Here is a 22,512-nt window from a genome sequence, read left to right on the forward strand (position 1 = left end):
GAACGACATAGACCCCCAATACTGATAGAGGTACATACTATGGTCCTAGGCTACCACACCAAATTTTTAGATTAGGCAATTTCCAAAATTTAAGGGGGGTGGTCCTATGTACCCCTGCCAAAATTTAGGGGGTGGACCAAGGTACCCCTGTCAAAATTTAGATGGGGTGGTCCTAGGTACCCCTAGGTCATTGACCCCGGGCCAAGGTCATTGACCTTTGACTTATGACGTCACAAAAATTTTTGCTGACTCGACTAGATATACGCCGGGGCCTACTACTATCACCAAAAATAAAAATTTCCAACTTTAGAGTGGATTTATGGATAACTGAAAAATCTTCCCCATGTTATTTATATGGAACACCTTTCACACCCAAAAATTATTGGGAACTTGCTGTAGGGATACAATGATTAAATTTAGCATGATTGTAGCTTTTTGGGACTAATCTACAGGAAAATTGCCAAAGTGAATATTTTTAATTTTTAGAGAGATGTCTAAAGAGGGATGAAGAAATTGCCATGTTATTTAAAAGGGCGTTTTCTTGGGATACAAAATGTTATCTTTTACATACTCTGATCAAAATATCAACTGGCTATCTAAAAAGAATCATGAAGATACAATCTCCCTTAACTTTCCTACTGTACTTTCACGGAAATGTAATAGGTGAAGTCAGCAGGGGCCACATATTTTTTCTAGTCCCGGGGCCTCCAGTTGGGTTAATCTAGCCCTGAGCGTTTCCATTGGGGCTTACTATTCCCCATGTACTTTATATATACGATAAAAAGAGATTGTCCCAATCTAATGCCCTGTTAATTCCCACAACTTTGTAATGTCTGTGTTATTCTTGTATAAGAACATAGACCCTAGATAATATTCCTTGAAATTCCTCCTACAGTAAGGAAGCGTTAGACATGGAGTTGGAAACGCGAGTTCTGGCGTTGGAAGGAACCGGGTCCCCTGAGCACAGTAGTGATGTTAGAAATCGGACCCATAGCCCGAAAGCCAAGAATTCAGGCCCCACATGTTTGGGCTCAGGTTCCTTCTATTCGATATCAAATATATTGCGATCTCCCTTACTGAAATGCAGCATCACGATATTGTCTTGTAACGTTCGGTTGAATAACATTCAGGCAGGATAATAAGGAAACTTACTTTTGTGAACAAAAAGAATGGAGAATATGGCATGAACATCCTTTGGGGCTCGATTTATTTGGCTTCGGGCCCCGGGCCAGATTTACGACATCGCCGATTTGCTCACGAGGAAACCTTTTCTGGTGTCACATGAAATACGGAATGGGACTATGGTCAACCGATTTGTGTTAGTGAACACGAAAATACATAGGCGAGAAAAAAACCTCGATCACAACCGTTCCGGGGGGAAGAGTAGGGGCACTGCCAACAAAACACGTGGATAATGAGACGAAATATGGCACGAGTGCGATGAAAATATGCATAGAAACACAGTTAAACATATACTACAATGTGACATTACATTCGACAATACTCTGACAAGTAAGCGCAGAGGCGTAGCACATAATGACAGAAGAGGGGGCGGATAAGCGCAAGTAAAAATGGTCATATAATTGAGGGAAACGAAGAAGCAAAACGTTAGGGGAATTGTACAGTAATAATACATGATCAAGTAATCAATCACAAGCTATATACAGGCTGTAGACGTCAACATAAAGCAGAGAAATGGATGAAAGAGAACTTTGGATGGGATTGACCGTAGAGTCCGGACCCCCTCTCCGCGTAACGTCCGATGTGTATACACTGTTGTAGTAGTAAGGGCAGCTCTTGGTCTCACTTTTGGCCCCTGGGTCCCTGCCTCACAATCCATGTTCCCTGGCCCAGGGTCAATGACCTAGGGGTACTTGGACCAGAACCTGTAGATTTTGGCAAGTGTACCTTGGCCCACTCCTAAATTTTGGCAGTGTACATAGGACCACCCCCTTAAAATTTGGAAATTGCCACATTTAAAAATGGGTGTCGTAGCGTAGGACCAGGGTATGTACCTCTATAAGTTTTGGGTGTCCATATCATTCCCTTTCATGGGTAAAAAATTGCCAAAAATTTAAATTTCGGAGGTTTTTGACCTAATTTATCTCCTTTGATGAGGTCTTATTACCCTATATGATTATATGGGCATTTACAGGGGCCCATTCCCTTTCATAAGACATAGGTACATTGGTGCACCCCTTTGAAAGTTTAGGGGTGGGCCAAGGTACCCCTGTCAAAATCTACAGGGGTGGTCCTAAGTATCCCTAGGTCATCGACCCTGGACAAGGGACTATGGGTCCTGAGGCAGGGACCCAGGAGCCAAAAGTGAGACCAAGAGCTGCCCCTACTACTACAACAGTCTATACACATCGGACGTTAGGAGGTGAGGGAGTCCGGACTCTACGGTCAATTCCCTCCATAGTTCTCTTTCTTCCATTTCTGCTTTAAGTTGACGTCTACAGCCTGTATATAGTTTGTGATTGATTACTTGACCATGTATTATTACTGTACAACTCCCCTGACGTCTTGCTTCTTCGTTTTCCTGAATTATATGACCATTTTTACTTGCGCTTATCCGCCCCCTCTTCTGTCATTATGTGCTACGCCTCTGCGCTTACTTGTCAGAATATTGTCGAATGTAATGTCACATTGTAGTATATGTTTAACTGTGTTTCTATGCATATTTTCATCGAACTCGTGCCATATTCGCTTCATTATCCATGTGTTTTGATAGCAGTGCCCCTATTCTTCCCTCCATAATTACGGAACGGTTGCGATCGAGGGTTTTTCCCGCCTATGTATTTTCGTGTTCACTAACACAAATCGATTGACCATAGTCTCGTTCAGTGTTGGGAAGTAACGTAACGCAAGTAACGCGTTACTTGTAACGCGTTACTTTTTAAGTAACGTTTCCCAGTAACGCGTTACATTTTTTCCAAAGTAACTGTAACGGTAACGCGTTACAAATTTTTAAGTAACGTACCTAGTTTGCGTTACTTTTTTCGCGTTACATTTCGGATGAGTAACTACAATATATGTATATTCTTTTTCGGAAACAAATGTTTCTTTCCTGTAAGTGAATTTTTCAGAATGAAACAATCGAGCATGAACTACGTATGTCAGTGACCGACAGTCACAGACACACAGAGAAACAGATAAATTTGTAGTGCCACTTGCTGTTTTTTGAAGATGAGGACAGCCTTTGGGAAATCACGTGTACTGATTGCGAGCACCTGGAAGATTTTGTCGTAGATTTTGGCAGCTCCAACTCAAAGCATTCAGTGAGTGAACTAGGAATGCAATGATACCGGTAGTCTATTTTACTTTAATTGGTGTTGTTTTTATAAAGATGGAGAACGAAAATATTTTACTGTTCGAACATTTGAAAGAATACTTTTTTCTTAAGAGCTGAGAATTATGGTGGACAGAATTTAAAAGTAAAGTGTCTGAAGTGCCCCGGCGGAAAATATTTATCAACAACTAGAGTGCCATAATTAACGATTTACAGTAAGGGGTTAATATGAATAAACTGTTTTGATGAACATACCTACTTTATTACTAGACAATAGTTTGCTGATGATATGTAATATTGGAGTTCTTTCAGATCAGTTTGCTTATCCTAGAGTCCCGTTGATTATAGAGTAGTGTAATGTTTCTCTATATTCTTTATTTTTAATTTTACATAACAACATTATTATTATTATATAATTAGTTTAGCAGAATAATTATAAGCAACCATTTTTTCTGACGCATAGGGATGAGCACGAGTCAAGCTAAAATTCGACTCGACTCGAATTCAAGTCGAGTTTCGAGTCAAGTCAAGGGTAATATCCTCGAGTCGAATTCCAAGCCGATTCAGTTTTTTGCGTCGAGTTTCGAGTCCAGTCGAGTTTGATAAATGGCTCGTTTGTTTTAAGTCGTCTTGAAATCATGGCCTGATTACACTGGAAAACGAAAGCCATGAGAAATGTAAGCTAAACAGTAATATGGAATACTTTCAGTGTTGCTCACGAGATGGGACACTACTTGCATCTCGTCTCGTCTCGATAACGAGACCACAAGAGATTTTTTAATAACAAGTTCAGCTCGGCTCGGCTCAACTGAGAAGATGGCTCGAGCTGGCTCGGCTTGGTAGGGATGAGCCATTTGCTCGGTTCGGCTCAATGAGCCGAGGGCTCTAGCCGAGTCGGTTGGGTGAGCTGTTGGCTTGGCTTACTTCTCGGTTCTGGTCGATAGTGAATGAACTGTGAGCCGAGCTGCTCGAGTCGTTGACAATTCTAAACCCTGGCCGAGCAGTTTTGAAAATATTTGGCCAGTGCCCTATAACTTTTAACAGTGTTCGGCTCGAGCCCGAATACTCAACCTAGACCCTCAACCCAAATTCAGAAGCTCGTGAACAATGTCCTTGACTCCTAGACTTCACGACTACCGAGGTTGGCAATCAACTATCTTTTTAGTATTCAAATACAAACCGCCTACTTTGCTTTTTATATACAGTGTTATTATTATTATTATTATTATTATTATTATTATTATTATTATTATTATTATTAATAATAATAATAATAATAATAATAATAATAATAATAATAATAATAATAATAATAGCGGTAGTAATAATAGTACGGAAAATTGAAGTCATAATTTTTTTCACATTTTTTAAGTTTCGGACCTAAAAGTAACGCGTTAGTAACGCGTTACTTTCGAAGTAAAGTAACAGTTACTTTTTGGAGGCAAGTAACGCGTTACTAACGCGTTACATTTTAAGAGAAAGTAAAGTAACTTGTAACGCGTTACATTTTTACAAGTAACTTACCCAACACTGGTCTCGTTCCACATTTCGTGTGGCACCAGAAAAGGTTTTCTCGTCAGAGGAAACTGATCATTTCCAAATCAAGCACCCACGTCCAGAAACTCCATGCTTCATTGGTGAATAGAAGGAACCCGACCCTATACTTTCGGGGCCCGATATCTGGAGACATCAGGCCCCGGGCTCGGTTTGTAACATCACCGCTGTGCTCAGGGGACTACGACCTTCCATTGCCACCTCCTACGTCCAAGAATTACATATTTCGTTGGTGAATAGGAGGGACCCAAGCTAGAAACTTCGGGGCCCGATTTCTGGGGCTCCGGGCCAATTTTCTGACATAACCGCTGTTCTCAGGGAACCATTATTTGTCGCCATCATTCGCGTACAATAACTCCATGTCTAACACGATTTCCTTATCATAGGAGAATCAGCTCCATGCTCTTTATATGTTATCGATTGCACATTACATTATTGAATACGTAAATTAGGGACGAGATTACATTTTCGAGTTAATAACTTACATGCATTGTCTTTTGAGACTTTTGAGACTTTTTATTGTCTTATTGACTTTTCAACAAACAAGACTACGGGTTGGTCAATGACTCCCTTTCCTTATTGCCCCTCCTCCCATTTGCTAGCACTGCGGCCCGTTAGTTACGCCACGGTTACTATGAACGAGTGCATAGTGCACACTTCGAGGATGCACACTCGAAGTCTACAAATGGAGTGCACACTAAATAGTGTACACTTCGTAAAATTAGCTTTTGATCAGCACTTGCTTACAGCGCCTCGTTGTGGTGGAATATGGAACATTGATGACAAAAGAAGGGAGAATTTCGCGTACTAGAAAAAATTAGCATGCTTTTTTTCCTTTAGATGAATGACTTTCCAGTTATATTAAAGATAAATAAACCGTACAGATTGACTATATGGGGTAACCATAAAATGATTTAAGAGTTTTTTTTTTTTCATGTATGCCAACAGCTTCAGCTTTGCCGTGCCTGCAAATATTTGTCATTTTGGGTATTTCACGCGCAGATTAACAAGAGCGGAGCATAAATGCAATACATATATAATATATGTGTACGTTGTCTTATGTGCATAATAAACTCGTAACAGCATAAAAAACACTAAACTATTGGCGATATTCTACTTTATTAGGCATGCTTGCGGAGGGAATATTTAATAATCTCCCGAAAGAAGAGTAGCACTGGTGATTAGGGCGCTGAAGACACTTTTGCGAATTAGTTTAGGAATTTTATTGCAACTGAAAGTAGGCAACGTGCAAGAGTGTTAGGACACCGAGGGGAGCGGTATTTACAATAATGTGGCACAAAACTACTTTGGGAGAGGGTTGATACTGAGTATAATTGCTTCCTGTACGGTAGATTTCACAACAATGACAGTATAATTGTTGTAGTTCTACTGTATTCTTTCAGTTCAGGCATACTGATTGAACTCTTTCTACCATATTGCGCTAATATTGAAGTTCCTTAGATGTTATTCTTTCACTGTGAATTTATTGATTTTACCTGGAAATCATCGAAATAGTGTCTCCGTATTCTTAATCTACAGCAAAAGTTAACACATAGAAGGATGACAAAAAAAGAAATGGTAAAGTTGAACAACATGAGGACCAAAATTACAGAAAAAAGCTATTATGTTGCTATGAAATACCAATTTATAAGGATAATGCATACTCAAGGCGAATAACCCTAATGAAAGTAGTACGGTAAAAATAACAAAAAAAAAAAAAAAAAAAGTGAGATTACTATCTTATAAGCCTGCTTGAATGGAGTTCTGTATATTGTATACACTTCAACATTTACGTGCATTTTACTACGCTTTCGGCGCCCTACATCTCTCTTGAAATATACTCTCCTACATGCTTCCCACTGCGAAAATGGTTATTCAGTAACGAAACAAATCCCCTCGTCCAAATATAAACGTAAAATAAACTACTAAAAATATAATAAGAATTTTATGAAAATTAAGAGACGGTTTTATGAAAAAATACAGTATGTAATGTAATGGCTCTCATTGTTCAACTATACGGAAGAAATTATTATTCATAATCTTTTAATACTGGGTACAGTAATGGGATTATATGAATTAAGAGGAAGGCAAGTCTTTACTTTGGACATTTCTTTCAATGAATCGTTCAATGAACCGATTCGTAACGAAGACGGAAAAGAAAGTGCTCTGCGGGGTTCCAACCAGCCTTCACTCGCTAACACTCGCTCGTCAATATTATGTGAATTAAATATTATACTTTGGTACAAAAAGGAACCAACCTACCTACTACCTTATATACAGTATATGGGTGAAGAGGCAAGTTGTTAAAACCGGAACCAAGAGATCAAATCGCTAAATCGAAGAATAAAAAAAAATGAAATGGCCATAGTAAAGACTTACCAGGAGTAATTTGTGAAATCTTTGATAAATGTGGAGAAAGGAATTTTTGATCTGTATTTCACTTTTCGGTACCTGTCAAAAATACACAATGTATGGTAATTGGTATATTACAGTCTCTCTCAAGTGCAAGGAAATATGGTATCGTTGAAAGGAATTCGTTTAGAATCAAAACTATAAAATTAGGCTTATGTGTCTATGAATTAACATTTGCGGCTGCGGCTGTAGCTGTAGCTATAGAGAAATGAATAATCTATGTATACTATGCTAGAACTTAATATATTCATACACCATTAAAATTTGTCATTTACGTGCAAATAGCCGCATTACCGATAGTGCAACTATTTCAATTAAGCTACATAAACCATGTAATATTTAAGCACAAATGTCTTTATAGCATTATTAAAGAAACTATTTGTTTGTTTTCTTTATACTATTTTAAATTCTATTGCATACTCAAAGAACATAACGTAAATACATTTGTTATTTGCGTAATATTTTTATATTCGACTTGTAAAATCACTAACTTGTATGTTTATCAAGTAAATTATTATAAAATCAGTCCACAAATATATTTACTTAAACAAAAATATTAAGAATATGCCTATTAAAATTTTATTAGGTCATTCTACGAGAAATCGCCATATTAAGCACACAAGTATACTAACGTAGTGTACATCCTCGCACACTACGCACTATGCACTCGCACACTTGTGAACTTGGACCTTTTGACGCACACTAGGTGACGTCACTTCCGGAAATAAGCGTACTTCAAATGTGCACTTGTATCTTTTGGACACGGCCTCTGAATTGGTTATAACTAATCGAGCAATGTCTTAAGTAATTTTGCAGAGGCCAGGGCGCATTTTCGCGGATCCCAAGAGTTTCAGATATCCTCTGATCTTGTTGGCCGATACAGATGGAACATCAGCAGTCATGACCTTCATATAGCGGAAAATAAAGGCGGACTGCTGTCGGCGCTCGTAAGTGAGCGTGCTAATGGGGCGTTTACACTTAGTCGATTTGCGTTCGATTCAGTTGAATTGACGTCACTTTCAACTTAATCGACCGTGTAAACGGGACTTCAACTTAATCGCTCGTTGTTCGAAGCAGGCCCGTATCCAGGGGGTGTCCAGGGGGGATGCCCCCCCCTAAATTTTGGCCGGCCCCCTCTAAAATTTTCACGGTAGGCTGGCAAAATAACTATAATATGGTGATGAACCATAATATGGTTGGATCGGCCCCCCTAACTTCAGCCGGCCCCCCCTACATTTTTGGGCTGGCTACAGGCCTGGTTCAAAGGCGACTAATCGACTGGCAACTGAATTGAAAGACGTTCTATTTTCTGTGGTTGAAATAATTGAACACATCCATCGATCTGATTCGGCCTACTTGCTTCGATTTAGTGGCAAATGCAGCGAGTCGATTTAGTCGTGCGACTAAATCGACCAAGTGTAAACGCCCCATAAGCAACATGTTAGAATTGAAAATCGTTTCTGGCGTGGGTTCAAACCCTCACCAAGGAAAGTTTCTTTTATTTTTACAAATTTTCATAACATTTTTTTTCATTAAAATAAGCTTCCAGTTTTACACTACGGATCCATAGTAAAGTAGTAGAAGTAATAATAATAATAATAATAATAATAATAATAATAATAATAATAATAATAATAATAATAATAATAATAATAATAATAGTAGTAGTAGTAGTAGTAGTAGTAGTAGGAACGGGTTAGAAGCCCCTCAGGGGTTGTTTAGGTTCTGTTCTCTTGCTCAAATTTTTCTGTATATTTTACATGACCACTTCAAACACCTGGCTAGGGTAGCGCACAAATACTGAAACTCTTGAGATCGGCGTAAATGTGGGCAGGGTCCACCCGGAAATTTCCGGGTATCCGGGCGGCCCAGTCCGTCTCTGGCAGTTATAATCGATGTTTACAAGTTGTGCATTGTTTTAGATCAGCGGGTTTTGCGAAGGCTAGTACACAAGTAGGTTCATGATCAAACACACGAACGTCAATCGCATGAAATGTGTTTAGCTCGATATTCTCAGAACATTATTCCGTAGTAGCCTTTTCACAATCGCATAAAATTACGTAATGTAAATTATGAAAAATCACTAGTAACTTCTATGCCTATTGTTGCAAACTAAAATGAATGAAGTCGTTAGTGGTGTCTTCATGGTTCTCTGGAGGAAATCTAAGCCCATACGAACGGAATATAATTCCATATTCGGCAGCAACTTATATAATTCGGATATAATAGCGCAGTGTGAACTAGAAAGAAGTAATCTCTATTTTAGAAAATAGAGATTACTTCTTTGAAATTGGTGAGGTTGGATATTGTTACTGCTCTTCTGGAGATGCGAATTTGCAAGCATAGAATTTAAATTAAATACATGAAAGAAGAACGTTGATGTAATGTGAATTTGAAACTTTTCGGATCCAATGGATGTTTTTAAGTTAGCATTCGTATTTAGATTCACTGGAGGTGCAGCCTAAAACGAAATTTGTTTTACGTTGACGCAAACCGTTAAAGTACAGGGTCCTGGTATATGTAAGAGTTTCGTTACGCCGTCGAAGTTTCATTTGTTTGAGTAAATTGTGACTTGGCTACTGTGTGGAGTGAACCAAAGAAAGTAATATTCATTTGTTTTGTTTTCATGCGCATGCGTGTGTCTTGTGTCCTTTGGTAACGCAGGAAAGTGACTGATGAAGCCGGTGGACAATTAAAATATTTTTGGGTTTAAAAGTGGCGTTGTGTTCAATTTTCTTTGCCCAGACTTGTTATTTAGCGGTATATCGTTATACATAAAGCAAAGAAGATGGCAAGCGTGTCGTATCAAATTGCGAATTTGCTGGAAAAAGTAAGTTTATAAGTTGTATTCTGGCGTGCTAATTGATGAGTTGATCGATTGTTATTCTCTTCTTGTCATGTTCTGGTCTTACTTTTAATCTAACTTAATACTTTTGCAGTATTGTCAGCTATATGTGGACGTAGAAAGATTACTAAGAAGGGTCGTCTGTGGTTGGCTCTCTGGCTGCCTGATGTTTTTTATTTTTGTACTTTGTAGACAGGTTCAGCCAACGGAAGTCTTAACAGTAGAAAGCACCGGTATGGGATAGAGAATGACTTATCATGCTTTTTAAAATGATTGAAGTTATAATTAATTATGCTGCTTTGTACTTCATTCACACACATGTTAACATTCAAACAATAACCTTATGCCAATTATAAATGATTCAGTTGTTGTGTACCTTGTGCAGACCAATATTGCGTAAAAGATTTACAACACGATTACTGTTTGAAAGAACGGCTTAAGTTTAGAGTTGCCCCTGGGGTAACTCTAAATTTAACCCGTAGCTAGGTCTGATCCTTTCTGTACCAAAGTTCTAATATTTAATTCACATAGTATTGTCGAGCGAACGTTAGCGAGTGAAGGGGTGTTAGAGCGCCGCAGGGCACATTGTTTTCTGGCTTGATTAAAGCTTAGTAGGAAGGGGACTTGTGTTCTAGAACCTTGCCTTTGTGTAATCTAGCAATCAATTATAGTAGGCAACCAAGGTAAAAATTTAAAGGAAACGGTACCTAACCCAACCTTATTGAATACATGACAACCAACGTAACATTTTTTTTTATTATTGGGCCATAATCGGTAGAATCGTCTGCGGGAGTAGTGCCGTTAATTATTTATTGAATTACGTTCTTCCCACTCACTGTTCCGATTGCTGTGATTCATCATGTAATATAATAACTTGTTAAAGCAGTGAATCGGATTCAATCATGTTTTCTATAAAGTACAATTGCTTGCATGATTATTTTCGGAATTAATACAGGTACTTGAAAGTATTGAGTCATGTTTGTATGTTCTTTCGGGTTAAATTTAGAGTTACCCCTCCGCTTTTTATAAAAATCAGTAAAATTTACAAGAGAAATGAGGTAAGAAATGATAATTTGAAGTTTTTATTTGATGTTTAGGAATGTAAGTTCGGCAGGAGAGTTATGTTTAATACGAGAAAAGATATGTGGAAGTTAGTACTATTTGCCGAATGCGGAAGCATTGCGGAAGGTTTCAGTAGCATGGTAGTTGTAAAATATGGCGAACAGGTGTAACGGATGCGCAAAAATAATGAAGAAAACCTTTTAAATTTTTGTGAAACACACGGAATACTGAAGTTAAGTGAAATATAACAATTTTTAATACTTTAAGCACTGTTTTTTGTATGTTACAAAGTCCAAGGGCAACTTCAGACTGGAGGGGCAACTCTAAACTTAAGCCCTAGCTACTAACCTATATGGGGGACCTGTGTTCTAGAACCTTCCCTAACACGAACTTACATTTCCATTTCACTTTCCGTATTGCACAGATACCCAATTCCACTTGCAAATTTTCTAGTTTGTAGAACCGTCTGCGGAAGTAGAACCTAATTAAGTATTAATCGCTAAGTTTACAAAACATACATTTCCCCAAGATTGCAGATTCATTTTTGAAAGTTCAGATAGAATGTATTGATAACTAGAGCAACCCAAAAGCATAATAGCGATTTACACGTATGGTTGGTTCCTTAAACATGGTTGTGGTTGTGTAAAGGGTACAGAAGAAACTAATTTTAAAAGCATAATTTAAAATATATAGCACAATTATTGAAAAATTCTGTTCAACTGCAAGTTTAACATACTATTTTAGTATTTTTTATAACAACCCAATATTTACAACGCAAAATCATTGTGAAGATAGCAATGCAACAAGGAAAAGCTTATTTTTATTTCTGTAAACTTCTTTTCGGTGTAATCCTTTGATGTGGAGAAAAAAGTAAAAGAAGTAGAAAACTTTCCGCCAACAATGAATAGTATACAAGAACACACTGTACTGTTATGTGTACCTCTTGAACTTGAGCACTTTCTGTACTTTTTGGTGGTATTTTTCCCTTTCTGTATATATGCACCTATAAGGTGCACACAAGTGATAAGAAAAACTGATTCGGGCAGATATCTCTTTACAGTGCATTAGGTAGAAAGTTCATTAAGTATGAAATAATTGGTTGCATAAAATATTGACAAATGAACCAAGATATTTAGAATATTTAATATATAGTAAATATTATACATTAAACACGTTTAATGTAAAACAGTTATTGAAATTAACAATAAAGCATAAATTGAAATTAACAATGAAGCATAATTTGGAAATAACTAAAGTATAATGTGGGTTGCTCTATTGATAACCTGACCCGAAGCTAAGTGTAAATTTCAATATTGAAAATTAGTTTAAAAAAATCATTGCAGGCCTAATGTCTGTGGTATGCCCATATTATGGTCAACCTAGTTAACCCTTACAATATATTATTATTATTTAAAGAAAGGAAAACTGTAAGAATTGTTAATTAAAAACTAAGTAAAGAGTACATACTAAGTTATTCCAAAGGGTCGTCTGCCTGGTAGCATAATAACAGCTACCTAAAAAGCATAACAGCTACAACAATTTAAAAATCATAAATTGTTGGGACCACTTTACAAGGATATAATACAGTAGAGTAAGAGAGGGTCGGATCGGGTTAGCCTAGGAAACTTTTGACCCAGTTTGTTAAAATTAATTTCCGTAATGGAGCGTTTCTGTACATCTGCTGTCATGTTCACAGTACAAATACTCGTAACTTTCCCACAATCCAACCCTGCGGTAACCTTGCGCAAAGTAGTTCTCTCCGCTTGCCAAATAGTTCCATGTTTATAACTGCTTATAAAGTAAAATAAACAGAACTTGCGCTCTCCTTATACATTATCAAACACAGTAATGAGCAAACTAGCCATTTCTTTCCTGTAAATTTTCAAAATTTTTCTAGAAGTGGACGACCAACTTTGGAACTTAACCCAAGTAAAAATTCGAATTCGCCATTCATTTGTAACATTAATTTTTAATTCCAGCATCGAAGTAGGATTTCAACTGTAAGTTTATTCATAAACGACGCTCCAGAAATCCCTGATTAGCGTCTGCTATTTCATGAATAAATTTTTCTTACCTCTTTCTTTTTCTGAATCTTTCGTCATATCATAAATAGTTTTCTGGTAATGCAATGCAAATTCTTCCATAAATTCTGAAAGTAATGCCTTTATGTAAACTATTAGGAATACAGAGGAGTGTTTTAAATAGGGTTGGCAAGAACCATGGTTTTTATTGTTTTTTTTTTATTAAATAATTTGCTCTTTGTATATATATTACATATGGACAAAAATAAGTTTCTTGTGCCTTGATGTTATTATGTTATTATGCCTATGCTGAAAAGGGGTCACATAAGCTTAAAGTGGAATCCAAACCGCTTTTCGGCTTACATCCGAGATAAATTGTCCTCCTTTTCGACTTGGAAAAGCAGAATGGAAGTTCCACCCATTTCATTATAAAGTTGGGTGGCCCGGCCAGTGAATTTCGTAAGTCGGTAAACTCCCGCCTTAGCCACCCGGAAAATCTTGTTATTGCTTTAATACTAGAAAGCGTAAGCTTTTTCGCAACTGAATAAGCCTAAGGTGAATCCGATGGACTTAGCATTCAACTTTCCCTATATATATATTCCTTACTAAAAAAGCATATGAGGAAATCGACCCACTAATGTACGAAAACAAACTTGCTTACTTTTATATATTACAATGATATTCAAGAATAGTGCAATATATTATTTTATAACAAACACTAATTGTAGGAAGACAAGTACAGTCACAGTCTTTTTTCTTGACATACCAATTACCGCAGTTATTTTTTGCAACACTGATTCCTCTCTCTCTGGCATACCGAGTGTTGGGAACATACATTTCTTTTGCATTTGCATAAGCTAAGGTAATGCTTAGTAAGATTCGCGCACACTGTTTCCCACACATCACGAATTGGTGCTACCTTATCTTTGGAACGGCGCTCAGTCCAAGTTGTTTTGTCATCAAAACGAAGGAACGAAAGCAGTTCTTTGAATCTGTCCCTCTGCATGGTGGCCCGAAATATTGCAAGGTCAGTACTTAGGGTTCAACAAGGCCGCAACTGTGTGAAGATTGTTCTTCAAATGGCCGGTAGTTATAAGAGTACCAACGAATGCACTCATTTCTATTTTATCACATCGTTTCCACGATATATCTCTTTTCATTTGCATGTACATTCATTTGTCTTCTTGATTTGTATACTTCACGATATCACTGAAAACACTTGATCTAATGAAAGATTCAAAAGAATCCCTTGTACATTCTATTTTCCTACCAGGTGGTAGCACAACTTTAGATGTTCTGTTTTTATAATGTTACAGGCCTTAACCTTGGACATTGATGGCGTATTTTTACTCCATTCCCCCACGTTTTTTTCCGAAGAAATATTCATTACTGCCATTTTGAACTGGGATATCTTCATTTCCACTAATAGTATCACTATAATCGGTGTTTACACTTACATTATCTTCATCACTAGCCTCAAGTTCGGGATCATGAACACTGTCATCACTGTCTGTAAAGGACTCAGCAGACTCATTAGTTTGTTCTAATTCTAGACGAGCTCTGATTTCTTCCTCGCTGAGTGCTGACATGTCTAAATTTACCGTATATGAAAAAAAGAAAAAGAAACTACTGAAACGTACTACAATCAAGCAAACGTACTCCTTAATCCAGTGTTCTCGGGATTGCTGCCAGAGGGAGTGTTGCTGTGCTGAGCTTTCGTTACCATACAGCGGCAACATCTTCAGACGCCAGCAAAGCTTCAAGATCATATAAACGTACTCCTTCTTTTCCTTTCAACATAAACAATAGAATGTAGATAGGAGTATTTTGGCAGTGGTACCAGACCGAATGCTTGTTAAGGAACTTGTCATCATGGTGGTGAATATGATATTTTACTGGAACAACTGCTGGATTGACTTTATTGACCGCGTCACTTTTGTCTGCGCTTTTAAGATGATACCGCACTGTCCGGCAAAACCAACCCGAAACTTTCGTTCTTTTTACACGACAGTTTATCACAGCAGGTACCACACCCTGACAAATGTAGTCGAAGCTGGATTCAATTTGAAAAAAGTTTGTCCCATAGCAAACATGGGGACTTCAAATAAGCAGCTGCTCCAGCATATATTATATTCATCTCCACGGGAACTTGAAGTGTAATGTGCTATATAATGCAATGGTTAGGACTGAACACAAAATTAGCGAACTTTAGCACATGCTGTAGACGTTTAATCGAATAGAACACAGTAAACTTGCCCTTCTTTACTAAGGAATTACAAGTGAGCCTAGCGGCAACGCAACGACGTCTCAAAACTGTTTTATTGGCCATAAAGAAGAAATATTGAACCGAAATTATATGTAAAATCAGTATGTTGTAAAGAACTTCATTATTGAGGAATACATAAAGGAAGTTATTGAAATGACATACAGGGAACATTTTTTGAGGAAAAAAAAAAGAGTGAAATGAGTCCAATGGATTCACCTCAGGCTTTTTAGGCTTACATGCAAAGCAATAACGGGAGAATTCCGTTATTGCTTTGCATGTAAAATTTTGCGGTCAACGTATCATAATCATTGCGCTAAAACTGAGGTGGGTCATTCCATATGAAAGCACGAAATTTGAAACTAAAATGTGGCTCATATGTTCTAAATTTTCTTCAAATTTTGTACATATGTTGTGGTATCCTAACGAAGCACACTTGTCAAATTTTACACCTCTATCTCAAAGGGGACTGCTGTAGGAGCCATTCGAGATTTGGGGTTTTTGTGCAAAAAGCACCTAAGTCCGCCTTCGATTTTAAGTACTGAACCCGCTAGATCTCTGGAGATATTGAAGCTATTTGAAATTGGTTTTCACTAAAATATTCTTAGAATTTGTAGCATTCAAAACATTGTTCTAATCAACTTCTCAAGTGGGGTTAAGCAATTGAATTTTGTCATCAAAAGAGAGAGAGAGGGAAAAAAGAAAAATGTCAAATTTTGGCAATTATTTCTGAAAAAGCCGCACTTACCACCAACAAATTTTCAAAGTAAGTAGCTCTGGTGTTCCTCTTTAACATAAAAAAAATAGGAGGGTGCTTTCTGGTATGTTCAAGAAAAACAAATTATGACAATGTAACTTGAGGGCACAATGCACAATGTAAGCACTTTTTGCGCAAAACACCCGAATTTCCAGTGACTGTTTCCAATTTTCCGTGTTAAAAATGTTTGTAATTGTCAAGAGTGGAGTAATTGAATAAATGAATTGTGCCAGAAATCCAGAGTTTGCCCAAGTGGGCCCAGCCCGAAAAAACCCGGTGGATTTTCTCGGGTTGGACGCACCTGAAAAAAAAAAAAACACCTGGGTTTTGAGCTATTTGTTAGTATATTATTGGTACAACTAAGGTGATCACATTGAAAGTGATTTTTATCAGATTTTAGACTTTCCTTGGGCGTATTAAAGGCTTTCACGTTAAGGTATACAACAACATTCAACATAAGTCCTTTATAAAGTTCTGAATGCACTAAATGAATTAAAGAAAAAAAACTTACCTTAGCTTGAGATAGTTATAGAACAAATTAATGTATGAATTATGATTATAGTCTATTTGAAGTAAAATTTTGTACTTTAGAAAATACTTTCCCTTGATAGTGTGCTCGTCCACTCGGCTACACCGAGGGACCTTATCACTCATACGTTTGACGGGTTTAAGGTCATGGATACCGGTACTAATAGCACATGTGTAAATATATTAGTAAAACTATTTTTATTATTTCTTACATTTGATGTAAAACATGAGTTTCTTCAACTAAAATTTGGTTTTCCAACAATAACAGTTTAGTTCAGTCATTTGTTGCCACGCTTCAAATAAGCATTCTGTAGAATCAACACCAGCAATAGCGTAAAAATTTAAGAAGCTTAATGCTCGGGGTTCCGAAGACTATGTAACGCTTACTATTACGTGCTGAGTTCAAATTTCCGTACTAGTGGAAGTTTTGATGTACACGCCGTGAAAGAAGTGCTCGGAAAATTCCCGAATTAAACGCAGAAGGATCGGAAATGAATACTTCAACAATAAAACTATTTATTTTACGCTGGAATATGTTAATTTCATATAAGACATTTTGAAACATTTATTTATTTCATACAACATGAATTGTATCTTTCTTTTAAATTAATAGACCCGTTTTGGTATTCATATTTGGCGAACTTCAGTTAGGCTTTTGGATGACTTGATCTACATTTGTTTGTTTGTCTGCCGAGTTCCTTCATGGCTAAGCGGTTAGTGTACGCGTCTTCGGCGTGGGAGACTCGGGTTTGCTTCCCGGAGGAAACTCATGCGGTTCGAATTCCGCGTTAATCAGTAGGTCCCGTCTCATATAGCCTCGCTGCTGAAAGGGACGTTGAACACAAAATCAACTCAACTCGTTTGTCTGCCTCTACCACACACACTACAGGATACAACTTTCGGCCTTTTAAGTTAAAATTTTCAGAGTACAAGCACGAGACACTAAATTTCCAGTATAGATTTTGGCGGCGTACCAACGTAAAATATCAAAGTGACGGTCATTTTTTTTCAAAACAGCGAGTATCCACGCTACGAAGCGCAATTTTCAGTCTTTTAAGTTGAAATTTTGACAGTGGAAGCACGGGTATGCTAAATTTGCTCTATAGATTTTCTCGACCGAATGTAAAGTTTCAAAATTTCGGCCGTCGTTGCAAGTTGTGACAATGACAATCTTGAAATATAAATCACATTTTAATACTTTCACCCAAAAGACATTGAAATGTTTCGGAAAAAAAAAAACGAAAATACCTGAAAAACCCATATGGGCCCAGGTGGGTTGGACTTTTTCAAAAAAGCTTTTTTTTTTTTTTTTTTTTTTTTTTTTGAAACCCTGCAGAAATCTGAAACATCCAAGTACCATTGCTGAAAGGACTGAGATTCTGTCATTACTTCCAAAATCATGGACGACTGTTATAACATTTCAAACAACCGAGTATCTTGTTTGTAAAGCTCAGAAGATCAGTAAGGAGCGTGGTATTTTAGCCAAACCTGGTTCTAAGAAAAGGAGATAATGTTCCTGCAAACACCTTTAATTTAGTCACAGTGATAAAGTGCCCTGAAATGTTGGATTCAGAGTCATAAATTTTACCTCAAAGAGAAAACAGAAGAATAGATAATGTCAAAATGTTTTAATTATGTCTGAAAAACACCCACCTAACACCAACCTCAAATTTTCAAAATAAATAGCTTTGGTATTCTTGTTTATCATATTGAAAAAACGAGGAGGGTGTTTTTTGATATGTTGAAGGAAAAACAATTCAAGTCTCATATTTAATTTTCTAGTAATACGACTTGCATGGCTAAGAGTGTTCCGTTACAATAGTTGATGGCTCTTATAAAAAAAGAATAATAAAAAACTAGTAGAAGCTCTTCCTTAAATGTTATTTGTAAAGTTATTTTAAAACAATATGTGCCTATTACGCAGCCTATATAGTGCTGTTTGATTTAACCAAAGAAACACTGAGCAATAGTGAACTATCGTTATATAATACACAAATACAGTAGGGCGTCGAAGATCCGAACTAATTGGAACCACAGGTAGTTCGAATTTTCAAAAATGACTAGGAAAATGCCATTTAGTCTTAAATATACTGTACGGTATGCTCTTTTATCGATACAGTGGTTATACAGTACATACAGTAATTACAATCCGTACGTAAGACTATTTACATTTAATGTTTCTGAAGAACCTGCTCGTACACTAAATTAAACTCTTCTTGTAACGCACACTTAAAACGTAACTTTTATAGGCCTAAGGGAAAATAAAAATAAGTATGACAAATAATTCCATATGAATGAGCTTTTGTAAAAACATTGACTTCACACAAAGAAAACTCAATTAGTGTAATGTCGCTGGCTTCTAGGGACCGCGTTCGGATTTTTGACGCCTGGACTATCGACGTTCTACTGTAACATTTACAAGTTTGGTTGATTGCAAGCAATTTGAAGCATTGAGCCTAAGATCTCTTCTCACCAGTTTCAGAGAAGGTCTTCTCAGTACCTTGAATTTCTTCTTAAGAAATGCTGTAATTTCTGCCAGTACTAGTTGAAATACTGGGTACTCCAATATTAATGATGCAGTTTTCATATGGAATCCAGCATGTGTCAGGTGTTTTTGGCCCCAAAAAATCTTGGGTCCATAGGGATAAAGGAAATTCACATTAGTCACGATGTTCTTGTGAATTCTCAACTATTTTGCCAATCCACCATTTCTCTTCAGAAATGCATGCAATAAATTGCTTGCATGAAAAGATTAATGTCTTTCGATTCTACTCAAGTATTTAGAGTGGATGAAATACATGACTTTGAAGAAAATACACGACTGACTTCAAGTTTAAACAGGCTGATGTGTTCATAATGATGAATTTCATGCATCTCTTGCAACGTTATGGCTTTTATAATCTCTTTTGAAGTATCGGTATTGGACAAAGGTTTCCAACATATTCCAGCATTAAAAAAAAAAAAAAAAAAAAAAAAAAAGTTGTAGTTTGACAAAGTTCGAAGAAATCGGCAACAGTAACAATTCGGTCATTCAATGGACTCTGTAAACTAGCATGTCTCGCTAGACATTTCAGCGTCTTCATCGCGAACACTTTTGCCGTGACTTGGGGCAAAATAGTTTCGCTCACAAGAGAGTCCAAAATCACTCATGCAGGCACAAGTTGACAAAGTTTTTTTTTTCTTCTTCTTTCTTTTTTACATTGGGCTTCTGACCCATCTCCAAAGTAGATAACGTGTTTAATCTGAGGAAAAACATAGTTAACATACTTCAAAAAAATAACTTGGAAAGCATAAAATGTAACTGTGTCGTGCTTTAACAAATCATTGACACAACATAATGAAACATTTGATAATAGAAGTTACAGGATCTCTTAGGATGTTGCATTTAAAAAGATGAGAATGTTGGTCCAGTGCTACTCTTGAACTTCATCTTGAATAATACAGGAGTAGTTATCAGCAAAATCAACTGTAAATAAGCATACTTTGTCATCCTAAGCCTCTACTGTGTGTATTTAAAATAGTCGCTTTGGGATTCGGCTATGAAGTGATGCTGCGCTAATTTGCCATTTTTTTTTTTCCTACAAAAATTTCAATGTAGTCCTCTGTTTCTTTAATAATTGTCTCTATTTGGGTTCCGTCAGTTTGAACCCATTGTTTGTACTTATATCTTCTGAGCGAGTCAGTTTTTTTAATACACGAACGAGGTACTCAGTTGTTTGAAATAGTTCAATTGTTTTCTTAGTCGTCTGGCACAATTCATTTATTCAATTACCTCACTCTTGACAGTTATAAACATTTTCAACACGGAAAATTGGGAACAGTGATTGGAAATTTGAGTGTTTTGCGCAAAAAAGTGCTTAAGTCCGCCCTATACCCTCCTAATTTTTTATATGTTAAAGAGGAACACCAGAGCTTTTTATTTTGAAAATTTGAGGTTGGTGTTAGGTGGGCCTTTTTCAGAAATAATTGCCAAATTTTGACATTATTTTTTGTTCTTTTTTTCTCTTTGATGACAAAATTCATTTGCTTAACCCCACTTCAGAAGTTTATTAGTACGAAGTTTTAAATGTTATAAATTCTAAGAATATTTTTAGTGAAAACCATTTTCAAATAGCTTCAATATCTCCAGAGATCTAGCGGCTTCAGTACTTTAAATCGAAGGCGGACTTAAGTGCTTTTTGCATATAACCCCCAAATTTCGAATGGCTCCTACAGCAGTCCCCTTTGAGGTAGAGCTGTAAAATTTGACAGGTGTGCTATGTTTGTATACCACAACATTTGTACAAAGTTTGAAGAAATTCTAAAACACATGAGCCACCTTGATTTGTCGATTTCATATGAAATGGACCAGGTACTAAATTACAAATTTAGTATGTACGTATCATTCAATAAAATTAAAACGAAGTCCAATCCAAGCTAATGTTGGAAACTACGTAGGCAGTCGATACATTTTGCCAATTTCTATCAATATATTTAGGCAACCTTGGCTTCTTTATTAACCAACAGGCATTCAGGCAAGCAGAAATATACAATTTGGTTTCGTTTCGTATGTTTAGGGTAAAAATCCTTACGTAATACCGAGGTTATCCAGGAGAAGACTTTCGCTTAAAGTGACATCCGAACCACTACAGAGAGAGAGAAACAGCTGGTTTTAAATATTAGAATATTGCAAATTTCAGCTACTAACAGCCATTTTCCTACTTAGTCATCACAATTCAATATGCACTTTAGTCAACGAGAAACGATAGCCTGTATGGAACGTTTGTAAAAATCGTAACCACCAGAGGGAAACCCTTTTACTTATTTCCTTACTTATATTTTATTTATTTACAGCTGCCATGACAGCATCCGCATCAGGGAAAGGTTATTTGTTGATAACTTCTTTTAAGTGGCAAAATTGTGACTCTGGTGACTTCTCCAAACACTTAACCACGTGCATATGTTGTTTTAGAACACATTAATATAGAAATAATGTAAACAATACAAAAGAAAAAGATTTTACTCCACATAAAAATACTTAAGTAAAGATAGTGAAATATTACGAAATAAAATAAAATGAAGTGGAAAAAACTGGGAGGAAAGAAGACGATCTAAAATAAAAATAACCTTCAGAAACAAGGTTTAAATATTGTGTATAGTCGTAACTAAAAATATAATTATGTAAATATATATAAGCAGTATTTTTTTTTAAAAAAAGTTACTAATATAGTGATAGTTCCTTCATAGATAGTTAATAATTTGGTCAGATGCTTCGTGTGCCACTCGTACTTTTACTTTTGGCTGGAAGAACGAAATTCACAGTTTAAAAAAAAAAAAATAATTTGTAAACTATATTTGTACTTCATGTGTTGAGTGGGGTAAACTGTTCCTGAAGCTAGTAGTGTTTCTTATGAAAATATGTACTGGATTACTGTAAATGTTTCTCACGTAGTTTATCTTTCCGGATGGCCGCGAATGGATGAGGGCAGCCCAATGAAATTTCGCAATGATCTCCTGGGTCAAAATACCGGTATGGGGCGTGACCTTATCATGTTGCATGGGAATTTTTTTTCTTCGGTGGGAAACGAATCACACCCTACCTATCTGAAAAGCCGGAGTATGTCAGTTTTCCCACAAATTACTGTGTATTGATCTTTTTGATGGAGAATTACGTAACCACTCCATGGGATGTCGTTTGAATTCCTGTTCATAATGGTAACACTTCATCTCATTTTTAGTGACGATGCTGTTAAGGAAATCGATACGTTCTCAGAAAAAAAAAAATAATTTACAGCTGCT

The 22,512-nt window shown here is 36.7% G+C and overlaps 1 protein-coding gene across 1 annotated transcript in view; it reads left to right on the plus strand.

Moving 5' to 3' along the window:
• The first annotated feature begins 9,873 nt into the window (after positions 1–9,873).
• The window catches only part of Cand1 (Cullin-associated and neddylation-dissociated 1), a 126,335-nt gene continuing 113,696 nt past the window's right edge, over positions 9,874–22,512 (plus strand). The window contains exon 1 of the mRNA XM_081755659.1: positions 9,874–10,088. Coding sequence (XP_081611785.1) covers positions 10,047–10,088 — 42 coding nt within the window. The 5' untranslated portion in view covers positions 9,874–10,046. The remainder of the gene's footprint in view (positions 10,089–22,512) is intronic.

This window comes from Thermobia domestica, chromosome 4 (genome assembly GCF_964235325.1).
Source record: "Thermobia domestica chromosome 4, izTheDome1.hap1.1, whole genome shotgun sequence".
NCBI lineage: Eukaryota > Metazoa > Arthropoda > Insecta > Zygentoma > Lepismatidae > Thermobia > Thermobia domestica.